Raw genomic sequence first — 12726 nt, 5'->3', positions numbered from 1 at the left:
CCCTGGTGTGGATTGCGATCATGCACCCTCCAAAGGTGTGCTAAAAAAAACTATTTTTGTTGTCCAGCATCGTTAATCTTGAATCCCTTTGGTGCTTTCTAAATTTCCAAAAGATAAGATAAGATAAGATCGATCCAGTTTTTCATAGGTGAGGTGAATGAATAAGTTGGAAATTGTAGATTTATATTCTCATGTGCTTTCCTTGTCATTGCAAAAGGTTTTATTATGCAAATTAAAGCTAAATGAAGGAGATGTTTGCAGAATGTTAAACAAAATAATTATGTGCTTTTAGTTTTGCTGGAACAGTGGAAGTTTGTATGAGTGAGTAAGTAAGTAAGTGTGTATGAGGTTCAACTTTTGATCATTGTGTCCATATTTGATACCTGTTCCAGTGTGCAAATACAAAAAAGGAAAGGATCAGCTTTCTATAACCGATTTGGATATTTCTACTGTGATATATGATTGAGTTTTCTGTGACTTACATGACTGATTTTTTTAGCCTAGTGGAGGGGGTTTTAGCCTTTTCATTGTCTTGTAAAATGTGTAAACATTTGCAGTTTATTGCGCCTGAAAAATCACAGAAGAAATGGAATGACATTTAGAAAATTTGAATGTTTCAATAATTGTGTTAAAGCGAGTAAAAAAATTATTTGTTATTGTTGACATCTTTGGATTTTATATTGATGCTGATTGGAAAATTGTAAAAATTCTAGGCCAGGCTATGTAAATTATGAAGCATATTGGCATTTCAGATAGATTGTAAGCCAATTTGAGAAGGTCCGGTTGGGTCATGGTATGTCACGAGCAGAGAATGATTTCTAGAGAGTGTTAATATTACATTTTATTGACAATAAATTTTGTCTCAATGTGAAATATGAGCATTTTAATGATGAGCATGCCCTTATGTGCTTTGGATCAGTAGGTTATATTGAACTGAAGTATTTCTGGCCAACATTAAACTTTTTAACAAAAACATGAATTATAAATTACTCACATTAAATTCACAGCACTGTTTCCCATACAGCTACACCAGTGACTGCTAGTTAGAATCATATGTTGCTAGCCTCTTAGCCAACTGATTAGTAACCAATTGAGCAAAAGCTCCAAGCTAAAAAGTTAAGAAATGTTAGTAAAAATACATAATCTAGTAAAACCTTTTTGAGCAACATCTCATGACTGGATAGAACCTTTCTGCACAGTCACAATCAATGAACCTTTTCTTGACCTTTGTTTAGATCAATTCCCGTCAATCAGACCCGTCAATTCCCGTTTCCGAGTACACTGTCAACAACAGATAAGATACCAACATTTTGGGAATTTAGATGTTTTCTGTATGTGCATTATTATGCATTATTATAATGCAATAAATTTGTGTTTATCCCAGAATGTGCATGTCCATATGTACCACTTTATGTGTATGTATTCATGTGTGTGCACTCATGTGTGTAACTCTTTTTTCTCTCTCTCTCTCTCTCTCTCTGTATATTTGTGTATCAGTGTGTTCTCCTGCCTAGTTTTCTGTCAACATTAGATAAGGTATTACTTGGACTTTTGGGAAATGATGCTGTGTGTGTGTGCCCTAACTCAGAGTTAGAAATTCTAGCTTTCATTCCCACCTTAAAAGCTGGAGAGATTTCTCTAGTCTAGACATCCTTTTTTAAACAGTGAGCACAAGGCATCAGTAATGTGGTGTGTAATTTGTTTTTTTGTTTTCTAAAATGAAGAACTGCTCCATGATAATTATAACAGATTTGCCCTAGTTGCTAGTCAATCAATAGATACTACTTGCCAAAGTTAGCTTGCTAATTAATCAGTATGTTATGCTTCACAAAAGTATGATTTAAATAAAATGTTTGGTCTGATTTGTATATTAGGCCTGCTGAAAGCAAAGCATCAAATTAACAATATAAGTAAAGCAATCTATCTGGATTGAAGACCCTGTGAAATAAAAACAAATTTTTATTTTTAAATTGTTATGCAATATGTAGTTTTGAAATGTAATAATAAAGTACCCATTTGCAGAACACAATGCCCAATATCAATGAACATATGGTAATCTTCATACACAATCTCCTTTGTTCACAAGTAAAATGCTGCGATCCAAAATGCTAAGCTTCATTAATCAACTGACCACACTCTTCACATATGCAAACACTATTTCCCTAAATAGCTTAATCAATAATCAGAGCTTTAAAATAAAGCTATATTTACACATACTCTGAGTGCTATCTATCCATCCATTTTGTTTCGCTGAAAATTTGAAACAGAAATGATCTCTGGTGGGGGACAACAGACATTATCCAGTGTTTCAGGTACATTTGAAACAGAAATGGGTCCATTTGACACAAAACAAGGAGGAGAGTTTATGACTAATCATTCCTAATTTAATTATATTTAATTAAATTCAAATGAAACATTTTAATGAAACAACTGCTGTTTAATTCGTATTTGATCATCCAAATGCCATGGCTACACAAAGTGCATATTTTGAAGGAAAGTACTGTATAACCGTGTATATAACATCACAAATTGACTTGAAGCCTCTCGGGAAAAATTTGAAACAGAAATGATCTCTGGTGGGGGTTCAGTAAATGATGTATGTAATAAAACGGGCTGGAAAATGATTCCCAGGGGTGAATGTAAGCAGGTTGTTCCCACAAATGACTGTAACGTGGCGTAATTGTAAATCATATGTTTTTTACTTCTATCATATGCAATTGTATTGTGTATTTAAACGGGATATTATACTAAAGGATTTCAAAAACATAGGCTGAATGAGTAATTTCACTATAACCTACATAAGATGGGAGGTGTGAGGATTTTTGGAATCAAAGCTGTTATTGGCTGAAGCTAATTTCAACCAATGGGGAGAACTAATAATTGCAGGACTGATCAATTTATAATGACATAATTGAGGGCAACTGAGGAGAGGCAGCATATGTGAGCTTGTGTAAAGTGAGGTCATAGGGTACAGAAGTATATTTTCATAAGGAATGAGAGTCTGGTCATTGCAATCATTTCAGCAGGAAATGACCTTTAAAAATGTCCACAAGTCGACAAATGTCTTTTCATTACAGTAGTCTTTATTGAAGTATTTTTTGACTTTTTTAATCCCATCAGAACATTGGCGCCATCCCATCAATGCAATGTCCAAATCTTGAGGGTACACAGCAGTCAGGGCTGTCCTCCAAAATGTCTGCCGGTAGACTGGCAGCTCAATGAGACAGGGTTTTCCTTATCGACCAGTACCACCTCATTCATTCATAGTGAGCACATGCAACAAGGAATCCTGTGTGAGATAAACAGAAAAGAGAACGAGAAACAGGAAAAGAGGGCAGAAAAACACAAGCAGCACAACAGCGCCCCTGTTGTTCACAAGGTGGACTTGTGAACAGCAGGCATCATGAAGGGAGGGTTCAGACCAGAAGACACATCAGCTGTGTTCTGTTCTCTAATTCGGGTCAGAACTCCCCCTTGATGACCCACTGATGAACTCTTAACCGTTTCAGCGATCACAGTGCTGCTCCCAGGGTCTCGAGCGCTGTCTCGGTCGTCGGTTCCATGCAGCCCAGCCTCTTTTGCCAGAACCCTCCACTCCTCCACTATCATTCTCTCTGCCCCAACCATGCTACCATATGCAGGGAAAGACATGAGTGGGGATGTGTGAAAAGGAGAAAGGGATGAGTATTCTCCCTGGCCTAAAAGCCAAAGAAAACTGAGGTGCACACGGCTATGACAATTCAACTGCTTCTTCAACCACTGGAACAAACTTGCTTTATTAGTGTGTGTTCAGTATGAGTGCTCTGTATCAGTGTTATATGAGTTGAGTATTAGTGCTCTGTATCAATGCTTTATTAGTGAGTGTTCAGTATTAGCTCTCTTTATCAGTGCTTTATTAGTGAGTGTTCAGTATTAGCTCTCTTTATCAGTGCTTTATTAGTGAGTGTTCAGTATTAGCTCTCTTTATCAGTGTTTTATTAGTGAGTGTTCAGTATTAGCTCTCTTTATCAGTGCTTTATTAGTGAGTGTTCAGTATTAGCTCTCTTTATCAGTGCTTTATTAGTGAGTGTTCAGTATTAGCTCTCTTTATCAGTGCTTTATTAGTGAGTGTTCAGTATTAGCTCTCTTTATCAGTGCTTTATTAGTGAGTGTTCAGTATTAGCACGCTGTATCAGTGTTGAGTATCAGAGCTCTGCATTAGCACTGGCTGTGTTTCCTCACCTGCGTCTGGCCGGAGCTCTGGGTGGTCTCCTGCCCCTGGGTGTAAACCCTCCTGGGCCGGTAAGAGCCAAACTCCACCCTGATTCGACCGGGTCTCTCCTCCCGCCTGCAGGCCCCGCCCACCTCCTGAACTGGCTTCCTGCAACCCAGAGAAGGCAGTTATTAAAGGGAGAGAACGCACATCATTCTCACACCCTTATTCCAGCAACTGCTCAAAACTCAACTATGTCCTGTATTTCTGCAAAATCAGACACTTTAAATCTTTTTTTCCACCAAAGCATGTGAGTTTGTTTTTTTTTACCATTCTCTTCAGTCCCTTCCATTTCACATGGCTTGTCTGGGGTAAAGGTCCTATCTTATTAGAGTTTTGTTCTTGATCATGATTACAGTAACATAAATGTCCTAGATGTTGTGTCTGTCGCCCCCATGTGTGCAATGGCAGTATTTCCACAGCCTCATTTTTGATGCTCACTTCTCTTCAGCGATGGTTTGCTGCCTGGAGCCTGCCAGGTCACTTTCTTCCCTCTCAACTCCTGAATCAGTCTCCTCTCCCTGCAGCAGAAAACCCATCACTAAATTTCAACTGTTCATTTGCGTCTAAACTCAACATTTGACAGGGATTCTGCTCGAGAACATGCTGCATAAAATTTGACCCAAGCAAAAATAACTCCTAAGAGGGTCAACCATCATGAAAAGAATGCGGGTATTCGTAACATTCTGTTAATGCTGTACAGTCCAGTGCAATGTTACTTACATGACCATTTGAAGTGGTGTGTACGATGCATTCAACTAGAAGAGACAGGCCAAAAACAGTACTCAGGAGAAAGCAAATAAATTACAACCATCTTAAACTGTCCTCACCCAAAGAGTGCACCCAGATATCCCAGGCCAGAACACAAAATACCTTTCACTGCGTGAGACTAGTCATTACTTAGCCTCAAATGCAGATAAAGGCTTTTTTCTGCTGATATCTTGTAAGCATGTTACATTTTATTGTGAATTTATTTAGCTAGATAGCCATGACAGTGTATGGGCAAAGGTCATGCCCAAGTGTGATGTCTGACTGCAGCCACAATGGACAGGTGCACACCTTTCACAGGACTGGTCTCCTGTGCAGTGGGGAGGCTATGGGAGGAACTGGCGGCTGATCTTTTCAGGTCAGCCAGCTCACTGCTGACCTCTGTGAGCCTGTAAACAGATGAAAGGACAGCATAAAGCCACAAACCACTCTTGTGTGTGAAAATCAGCCAGTCAACATTCTAGCCGATGGCAAACTTTTTGTGGAGCACCTTTACTGTGGAGATTTTCAATCAGAAGATTGACTGGCTACTGAACTCACTTCTTCTGCAGAATGGCTGCTTCTTGCTGTTCCTCTTTCTGTAACAAACCATTGAGATAAACCATTAGGAACAGTAATTATGTATAAAATGGTAAATGGTAAACTCGACCATGAAGTGACTGCTTACCTGGGCCATGAGCAGGATTTCCTTTTCTTTGACTTCATCCTCCAGGGCAGAGAGCCTCTCCTTCAGTTTGTTGATTTCCAACTGCTGGGCCAATTCCTGAGCGATCTTCCTGCAAGGCAGAGCATACAGGTTCTGCAGCTGAAAACAACCACAGCAACTCACCATCCTTCAATATGTGAGTCCAATACCTGTCATTTAATTTACGAAACCCACATGTCCCTCAACAGCCACCATACTTACTCCTGCAGGACGGCCTCTTGGTGCTCAGATGCCACAAAGAAGGCTGCCAGTTTCTCATCCTTCTCGTGGCACAGTTTCAGCAAGGTGGCCTTGTTCTCTTCATTGTCCTGGCAGAGCTTTGTCAGGTCCGCCACCTTCTCCTTCTTCATCTGCAGTGTGAGAGCCATGGCTGCCAGCTGGTCATCCTTCTCCTGGCAAACCTCTGCCATGGCCCTCAGCTTCCGTTCTTTCCTCTTACACTGCTCTGCCATCTCTAACAGCTTCTTCACTGCCAGCTCAGCCAATTCCTCTTCCCTCATCTCCCATCTTTGGGTCATGGCTACCAGCCTCTGCTCTTTTCTCTTACAGATGTCCATATTGGCAGCCAAGTCAGTCCTCAAGTGTTGAATCATGGTCTTGCTCCTCAGTCTCTCTGCTTCCATGGTCTTATGGTTCTCTTCCGCCTGTAGAGCTGATTTCTTTTGCATCTGGTGGAATGATGCCTTTTTCAAACATGGAATAATTTTTTATAAAAATTGTTATAAGATCATTGACATTTAAGCATACAGACATCAATACAAATCACGAGTTTCAATCAATCAATCAAAATGTATTTATATAGCGCATTTCACAAACAATTGTCACAATTAGCTTGACAGACAACCCCGGCCTAAACCCCCACAAGAGCAAGTTGTGCATCTATAGATCAGATATCTCCAATTTGGCAACCAGGAACCAATTGGTGCTTCATGGTCTATAGATGACAAATTGGGAGACATCGGAGACCATATCTGTAAACTACACAGTAAAATGTTCTGTGGTCCCAGCTGGACTATATGTACTCAGGTTAAATTAACACAACATTTTTCTGTGCATCAACTGACCAAGCTTGTCAGTTATAAACAAGCTCACCTTCAGCTCCTTGTAACGAAGATTCATTGCAGAAGCAGATTTTTTTGAGGCATTCACCTCATTGTGAAGCTTGAGGATTTTATTGTCAAGCTCTTTCCCAGTCCCTAATGAAACAAACAAACCTTATACCTTAAAGAACATTCTAGAAGCATAGAACTCCCATGCAGAACGTAAGTGGTGTCAACTAATATTAACTTACGTTGGTGCTTCCTGGTTTTAAACTGAAGGGGAAAAGACAAGTAGAAAGAAACATAATCAATACAAAAGTGCAATTAACTGCTGATAGAAACTGATTACTGATTGCTGATTAAAACAGACAAATCTACACTCAGTTAAAATAGTCCAGATTAATTTGAATGCACAATTATAAGGAGCAGCTCTCGTTTAATGGTACAGTGTGAGGGGCTTTACTTCAGTTCAAACAAAAAGGATTAGACTATCTACAAAGTTAAAAAAAAAAAAAAAAAAAAAAGGCATTGATTTAACTTGTACAAAATGCAAAATGCAAACCCAAAAGTGAAATTCCAAAGGCTTTTTTTCATGGATCAAGCAGATGGGATAAGATAATGTAAATAAAGCTAACTGCTCAAATAATGCAATATCATGTTAAATTAATGCGCAATATCATGTCAAGAAAAAGTGACTCACCACAAGCAATGCTACGCAGTTTATGGAAAACATTATCAGTGATCCCAACACCAGCCACTCAGCCTTGTCATACGATGGTGGGACCAGATTCCAGCATTCAGGTAGGTTGGGTAGGGTGGGTAGGTTGGGTAGGTTTCCCATGGGCTGAACAAAATAAAGGTTTACCAATATGGAGGCTTGTTGGGCATCGTTTTATTAAATCCCATTCTACACAGAATAAACCCTTCCGTATGAAATAAAGATTCAATTACTTACGCTTCCAGCATAGTGTGTTATCCGCTCCTTGATGTACAGGAGGGTGCTGTCTGACCACATGGTACCATCCGAGCTGTTGGTGACACCTTAAAGACAGCACACATTGCATTTTTTAAATATTAAAACAAGACCCATGTGGTCGAACAACCATCGACGTGCAAATACTACTTGAATTAGTCAATTTAATTTGTTCGGTTTAAATTCTCGGAAAATGCAATATCAAGCTCGCCAGACTAGTATGGGGCTACAGCATTAGCTAGTCGATGGGAAGATCATCCCGAGTCGCTCGCTAAAGTGTCGGATGACCCCATACCCAACATATTCGTTGTTCAGAGTGATTGGCTCTCATAACCACTTAACCCGTCAATCGTCTGATGGCGAGTTAATTAGCTAACCGAATGCGATCAACACAGGGGGAAGATCGGGGGCTACTAGGCTGTATTAGATAGGCCTACTTATCGGCCAATATATAAAACTGTTCTAAATGAAGACCGTAGACATTAATACCAGCTGTCTCAAAATTCTTACCTTGGTGTTCTGCGTTCAAAAAGTTCAGAACGATCTTAGGCACAAAATGTATGTACGCTAACCAAAAAGTCAAGACAATTCCACGCCAAATCGCCCCCATTATGGGAGACGAAGTGGGTGGAATTATCCAAACTCGATGACTCAATAGTATTCGATCAAACTAATCTCGATGAATCCAATGAGTAAAACCAGGCAGAATAAACCTATATAAAGACCAACGAGGATTATCCACTGTGACGTCATCATTTCAGAAAACGCTGAATGTACAACGCACATTTACTGAAGAGGAATCCATAGGAAGAACTCGGACCTCCCAACAGGGTTTAATGACATAACGCCTCTCGCTGAGTTTCCAAGTACTTATTAATATCCGACACCAGTGGCAAAACCTTTATTAGCCTACATTGCAAACGTTGTGATGAATATTTGTTGCATATTTTTAAATTAAATGAATGGTCACAATGAAAGGGAGCTGAAATTGCACTATAGTGAGAGCACATTACCTATATTTAAATCTGATATTGCCCATAAATTACTCCTGTTCATGAAACATTCAATAATTCATATCCAATAATAATCCCCGGCACAATACTGAGATGCTACTGAGTGGATTAAATGAAATTAGTCGATTGGCATTATTTGAACAAAAATGTTTACAATATGAAAAAGACAAATTACATAACAATCTAAGACATTGTAGCGCCTAATCTGTCTGTGCACCAAACAGTACAAATGACCTGCAATGCCATATTTACATAATAATCCTCAGGGTCGGCCTGACCCATTAAACAAAGTAAACATTTGTTTAGGGCCCCGCGATTGGTTCGGGGCCCCCTCCCTCCAAGATATATATAAATATATTTTTTTAAATAAATAATTGTGTTCCCTAAGACAATGGCTTTTTTTATTAATCTAAATATACTTCTATTCGTGCCAAATCTAGCTGGCTGGGGCTTGGGGGGTGGTTTTTGACCAAAACAGAGGGCCCCATATAGACTTTTTGTTTAGGGCCCCCAAAAACCTTGGGCCGGCCCTGATAATCCTGAATAATTAAATCCAGTAACGCTCTTTGTCGAATGAGAAATTTAGACAGGAATTAAATTTATACCTGCCGATCTGGACAGCAGACCTTCGTCTCCAGCTCGCCTTCTAATAGGAAATGAAAAAGCGAAAATAAGAAATAAAGGCTGTTCCTTCCTGCCTCAATTTGAAGTTTACTCTTAAAATTGCACGCTTGGCCCACAATGTGATCTTTTTTGTTAAATATGGAGATGGAGCATCAGATCTTTGCTAGATAAGTCAGACTTGAAAATTCAAAATGCATCCCTATAAAACCTGGTTTTCTTGCATTCCCTGCAATTTACCCGTGCATATCCTCCCATGAAGTCTGTTTGCCAAATGGTCAAAAAATATTTCAAAATTTATACATTTATATACTGCTCAGTAGGTGGTTTTTGTTTAAGCATCGCAGATCCATATTTAATAACATTAATTTTTTTTTCAATATGATTCAGAATCTTGTTACTTAAAAATAGAAGTCTAATGTGCTGCAATTTACAGCAAATTAAGTCTTCACACAAATTCATCCACATTCACATAATATACAACTCAATATAGTAGTTTCAATCTAAAAACTGTGAATAAAGGTTGTTTTTTTTAAACTTAAACCAGTATGTGTGTCTTTTTTTTTTTTTTTTGGTTGTGCCAGACTTCAGTCTTGCCCATCCATTGTATTCATCTACATATCAACCTTGGGTCCAGAAAGCATACTCTTAGTGGTTCCACTTACCATCAACTTGCTGATTCTTAATTTTATTCTTTGGTTGGAAAGTATTTATGATAAAACAGTTAGTTGTTAAATTCAACAACCCTTAAAACTGTCAATTACAATGACACAAATGGTATAACAAGCAATGCAGTCTGCAGTTTTTCGGTCTTGAACTTTGAGTAGCCTTAGATTATCGCTCAAATTATTATACATTACAGGTATTTAGCAGCCATTCTTCTCAAGAGCGACTTACACAACTACAGCAGGACATTTACACTGAAGCGATGCAGGTTAATTACCTTGCTCAAGGGTACAATGGCAGTGTCCCACCCAGGAATTGAGCCTGTGACCTTTAGAAAACAAGACCAGTTCCTTGTCCATTATGCTACAAATGCCACCCAATATATGCATTTTATGTACTTGTTTAGCAGATGACCATGTGGACGGTAAAATAATGTTTTAAAAAAAAAAATTTCATTCCATAGTACTGGATCTTCAATGAAGCATTTCACGGAAGATACCACAATCGCAGGTGCAACGGCAGCCATGTTTGAGAATCACACTAGCATCCTTCTGCGCACTAACTACTACACGACACTGCCATGGCTTCAGGCTACACAGAATCTGAAAATGAAAAGCGTCATATTTTAAAATGGAAAATGTCACATTTCAAAATGGAAACTGAACACTTGAAAATAGTAAGTGCAGCATCTGAAAGTGCCGTGACTGGACTGATGCAGAAAAAAAACTGTTCCTCAAGTGAGAATGTCTGTAGAATGTCTGTCCTTATGAGCACATGCACTGACCTGGCAAGCCCTGGTGCAGGGGGAACTGAGGGATCCACCCCTCCCAAACACTCTCAGATATTGCAGACTGCATGCCTGCTCCTGCTTGCAACCTCCCACACGTCACCCCGTTACTGGTTACCTCATATTATGGGGAATTTGTAGCGCAAACAGGGTTTTATAAACCAGCTGGATCGATCACTCAAACTCCTTGGCATCTGTAACTGTACAGTATGTTACCCATTCAGTCACAACACAGCAAAAACAATGTTAAAAATCTACTGGAAAAACTTCATTTCGATCTGAGGTTTTTTTTTTGTACAAACCCAACTACTGATTTTAGGAAGAACATTTTTCATTGTTTGCAGTTTTTCATTTTGTATCAATATGAAAACAAACAGTCCAAGCAAACGAAATGTGACCTTTTTTCAATGATTTTGTAGCCTTTCATATCAATGAATCACACTGTTGAAGGGAAAGTCGAGAGGCTGTTTCAAATCACCACATTTTCTGCTCTAGTCCTAAAAATATACTTTGTGGGGCTCACTACTGCAATAATAAAGGAATCTCAAAGAAATCTAACACAAGACATTTTTAAAGTAATGAAATAATATAATTTTTGTTAGTTCAAGGAAATGCATGACCTCCCAGGGGTTAAAAATCGAGGAACCCCTTCTGAGAGTGGCAGAACAAATAAAGAGTGGTGTTCTAAATACAATGAATCAACATACAAACATGTGGGAATTATATCATATATTACAATTGTATTTTGCCAAATGAATCCCACCCATAAAAATTTATTACAATTTTTTCTTTCTTTTTTATTTTTGTTTATTTGTTTATTTGCGCAAGACATAGGACAGAGCAGAGGCACACAAAAAATACTCAACGTGCCGTCGACGTTGGAGGATGTGCGTGTCTTTGAGGACAACATTCCCAGTTTGCAGATTATGGTGCCGTGATGTGACAGAGATTCAGGAGGGAATTTCAAACTGCAGTGGAAAAAAATTGTGAGCAAAAAGTGTTTTTTCTGTCACCTGGCCAAATGCATCTATCTAAGGCATTTGGAATTAGAAACTCTTGTGCATGGAAAAAATATTGCAGGGGAAAAATGGTGAATGAGAGGATAAGGGAAACGTTTTGTAACTTAGGGTCCTTGTTTATATTATTTGTGTATGAAATGTGCTGTTAAGAAAGGTCCTCAATAATGGCAGCTCACAAGCTCTTATAAGAGTAAATAAGAACACTTCTATAGGATATTGTAATCTCAGAGACTGAGATTTCATTCTGCATGGCTGTGTTTATACAGCGCCATTTTCAGACATGACATTTTGTTTACATATTTCCATTCTGATACTTGAATATTACTGCAAAAGAGTGCAAATGCTAACTTTTCCGTGTTGTGTAAATGACTGGAATATTGAATAGAAATGTTCCCAATGCACAACCGTTATGAGGCTAGAGAGGTAATTATTTACAATTATGTAAAGCCTTGAACTATGAAGGCCGAGGAATTCCAGAAGCAGTGGATTAATGCGCTGCGTATGAGTTATAGCCAGCCCTACCACACTCTGTGATGTTTGACCAAACTATTTCAGATCATACAGAACATGCGTAATAATAACGACAGTAACAATACTAGCTGAACAATGATTTGTAAATAATTACTGACATGATAGCCATGTCAAATTTGGTAAACCAATGATAGGCCTACATATTCTACAATCCGTCTGGAAATATGGCTTCATTTATATGATGTCACTGGAAAACAAATTGCTGTCGTACCGTCTTGTAGTAGTATTGTACGTTCTTGCACAAACGGATCCCCAAGTCTTCTGTGTTTGAAAAAGAGGTTAATGTGCGACTACCTTGGAGGTGGTGAAACTTTGCACCGCGATCTCCGGCTTTGAGTTGCTGCAGTCAA

The 12726-nt window shown here is 38.8% G+C and overlaps 1 protein-coding gene across 6 annotated transcripts; it reads right to left on the bottom strand.

Annotated features, from left to right (window-relative positions):
• Window positions 1–3063: 3063 nt before the first annotated feature.
• On the bottom strand, window positions 3064–12726 carry LOC135262351 (myosin-10-like). Of its 6 annotated transcripts, XM_064349374.1 has the most exons (16): window positions 12588–12726; window positions 10824–11794; window positions 10317–10367; window positions 9358–9398; window positions 7722–7807; window positions 7467–7610; window positions 7018–7039; window positions 6819–6922; window positions 5928–6409; window positions 5688–5796; window positions 5561–5598; window positions 5312–5409; window positions 4976–5010; window positions 4694–4773; window positions 4222–4360; window positions 3064–3628 (listed from the first exon to the last, which is right to left on the bottom strand). In XM_064349374.1, the coding sequence occupies exons 5-16, from the start codon at window positions 7779–7781 to the stop codon at window positions 3506–3508; spliced, it is 1434 nt and encodes a 477-aa protein (XP_064205444.1). In that variant the 5' UTR covers window positions 7782–7807; window positions 9358–9398; window positions 10317–10367; window positions 10824–11794; window positions 12588–12726; the 3' UTR covers window positions 3064–3505. The 6 variants fall into 6 exon arrangements, with proteins under 6 accessions (XP_064205444.1, XP_064205445.1, XP_064205442.1 ...); XM_064349375.1 differs by lacking the exon at window positions 12588–12726 and having other exon boundaries at window positions 10824–12094; XM_064349372.1 differs by lacking the exons at window positions 9358–9398; window positions 10317–10367; window positions 10824–11794; window positions 12588–12726 and adding an exon at window positions 8250–8529.

This window comes from Anguilla rostrata, chromosome 9 (assembly GCF_018555375.3).
Source record: "Anguilla rostrata isolate EN2019 chromosome 9, ASM1855537v3, whole genome shotgun sequence".
NCBI lineage: Eukaryota > Metazoa > Chordata > Actinopteri > Anguilliformes > Anguillidae > Anguilla > Anguilla rostrata.
The sequence above is the reverse complement of the archived record's forward strand: the minus strand, read 5'-3'. Positions and strand labels throughout refer to the sequence as shown.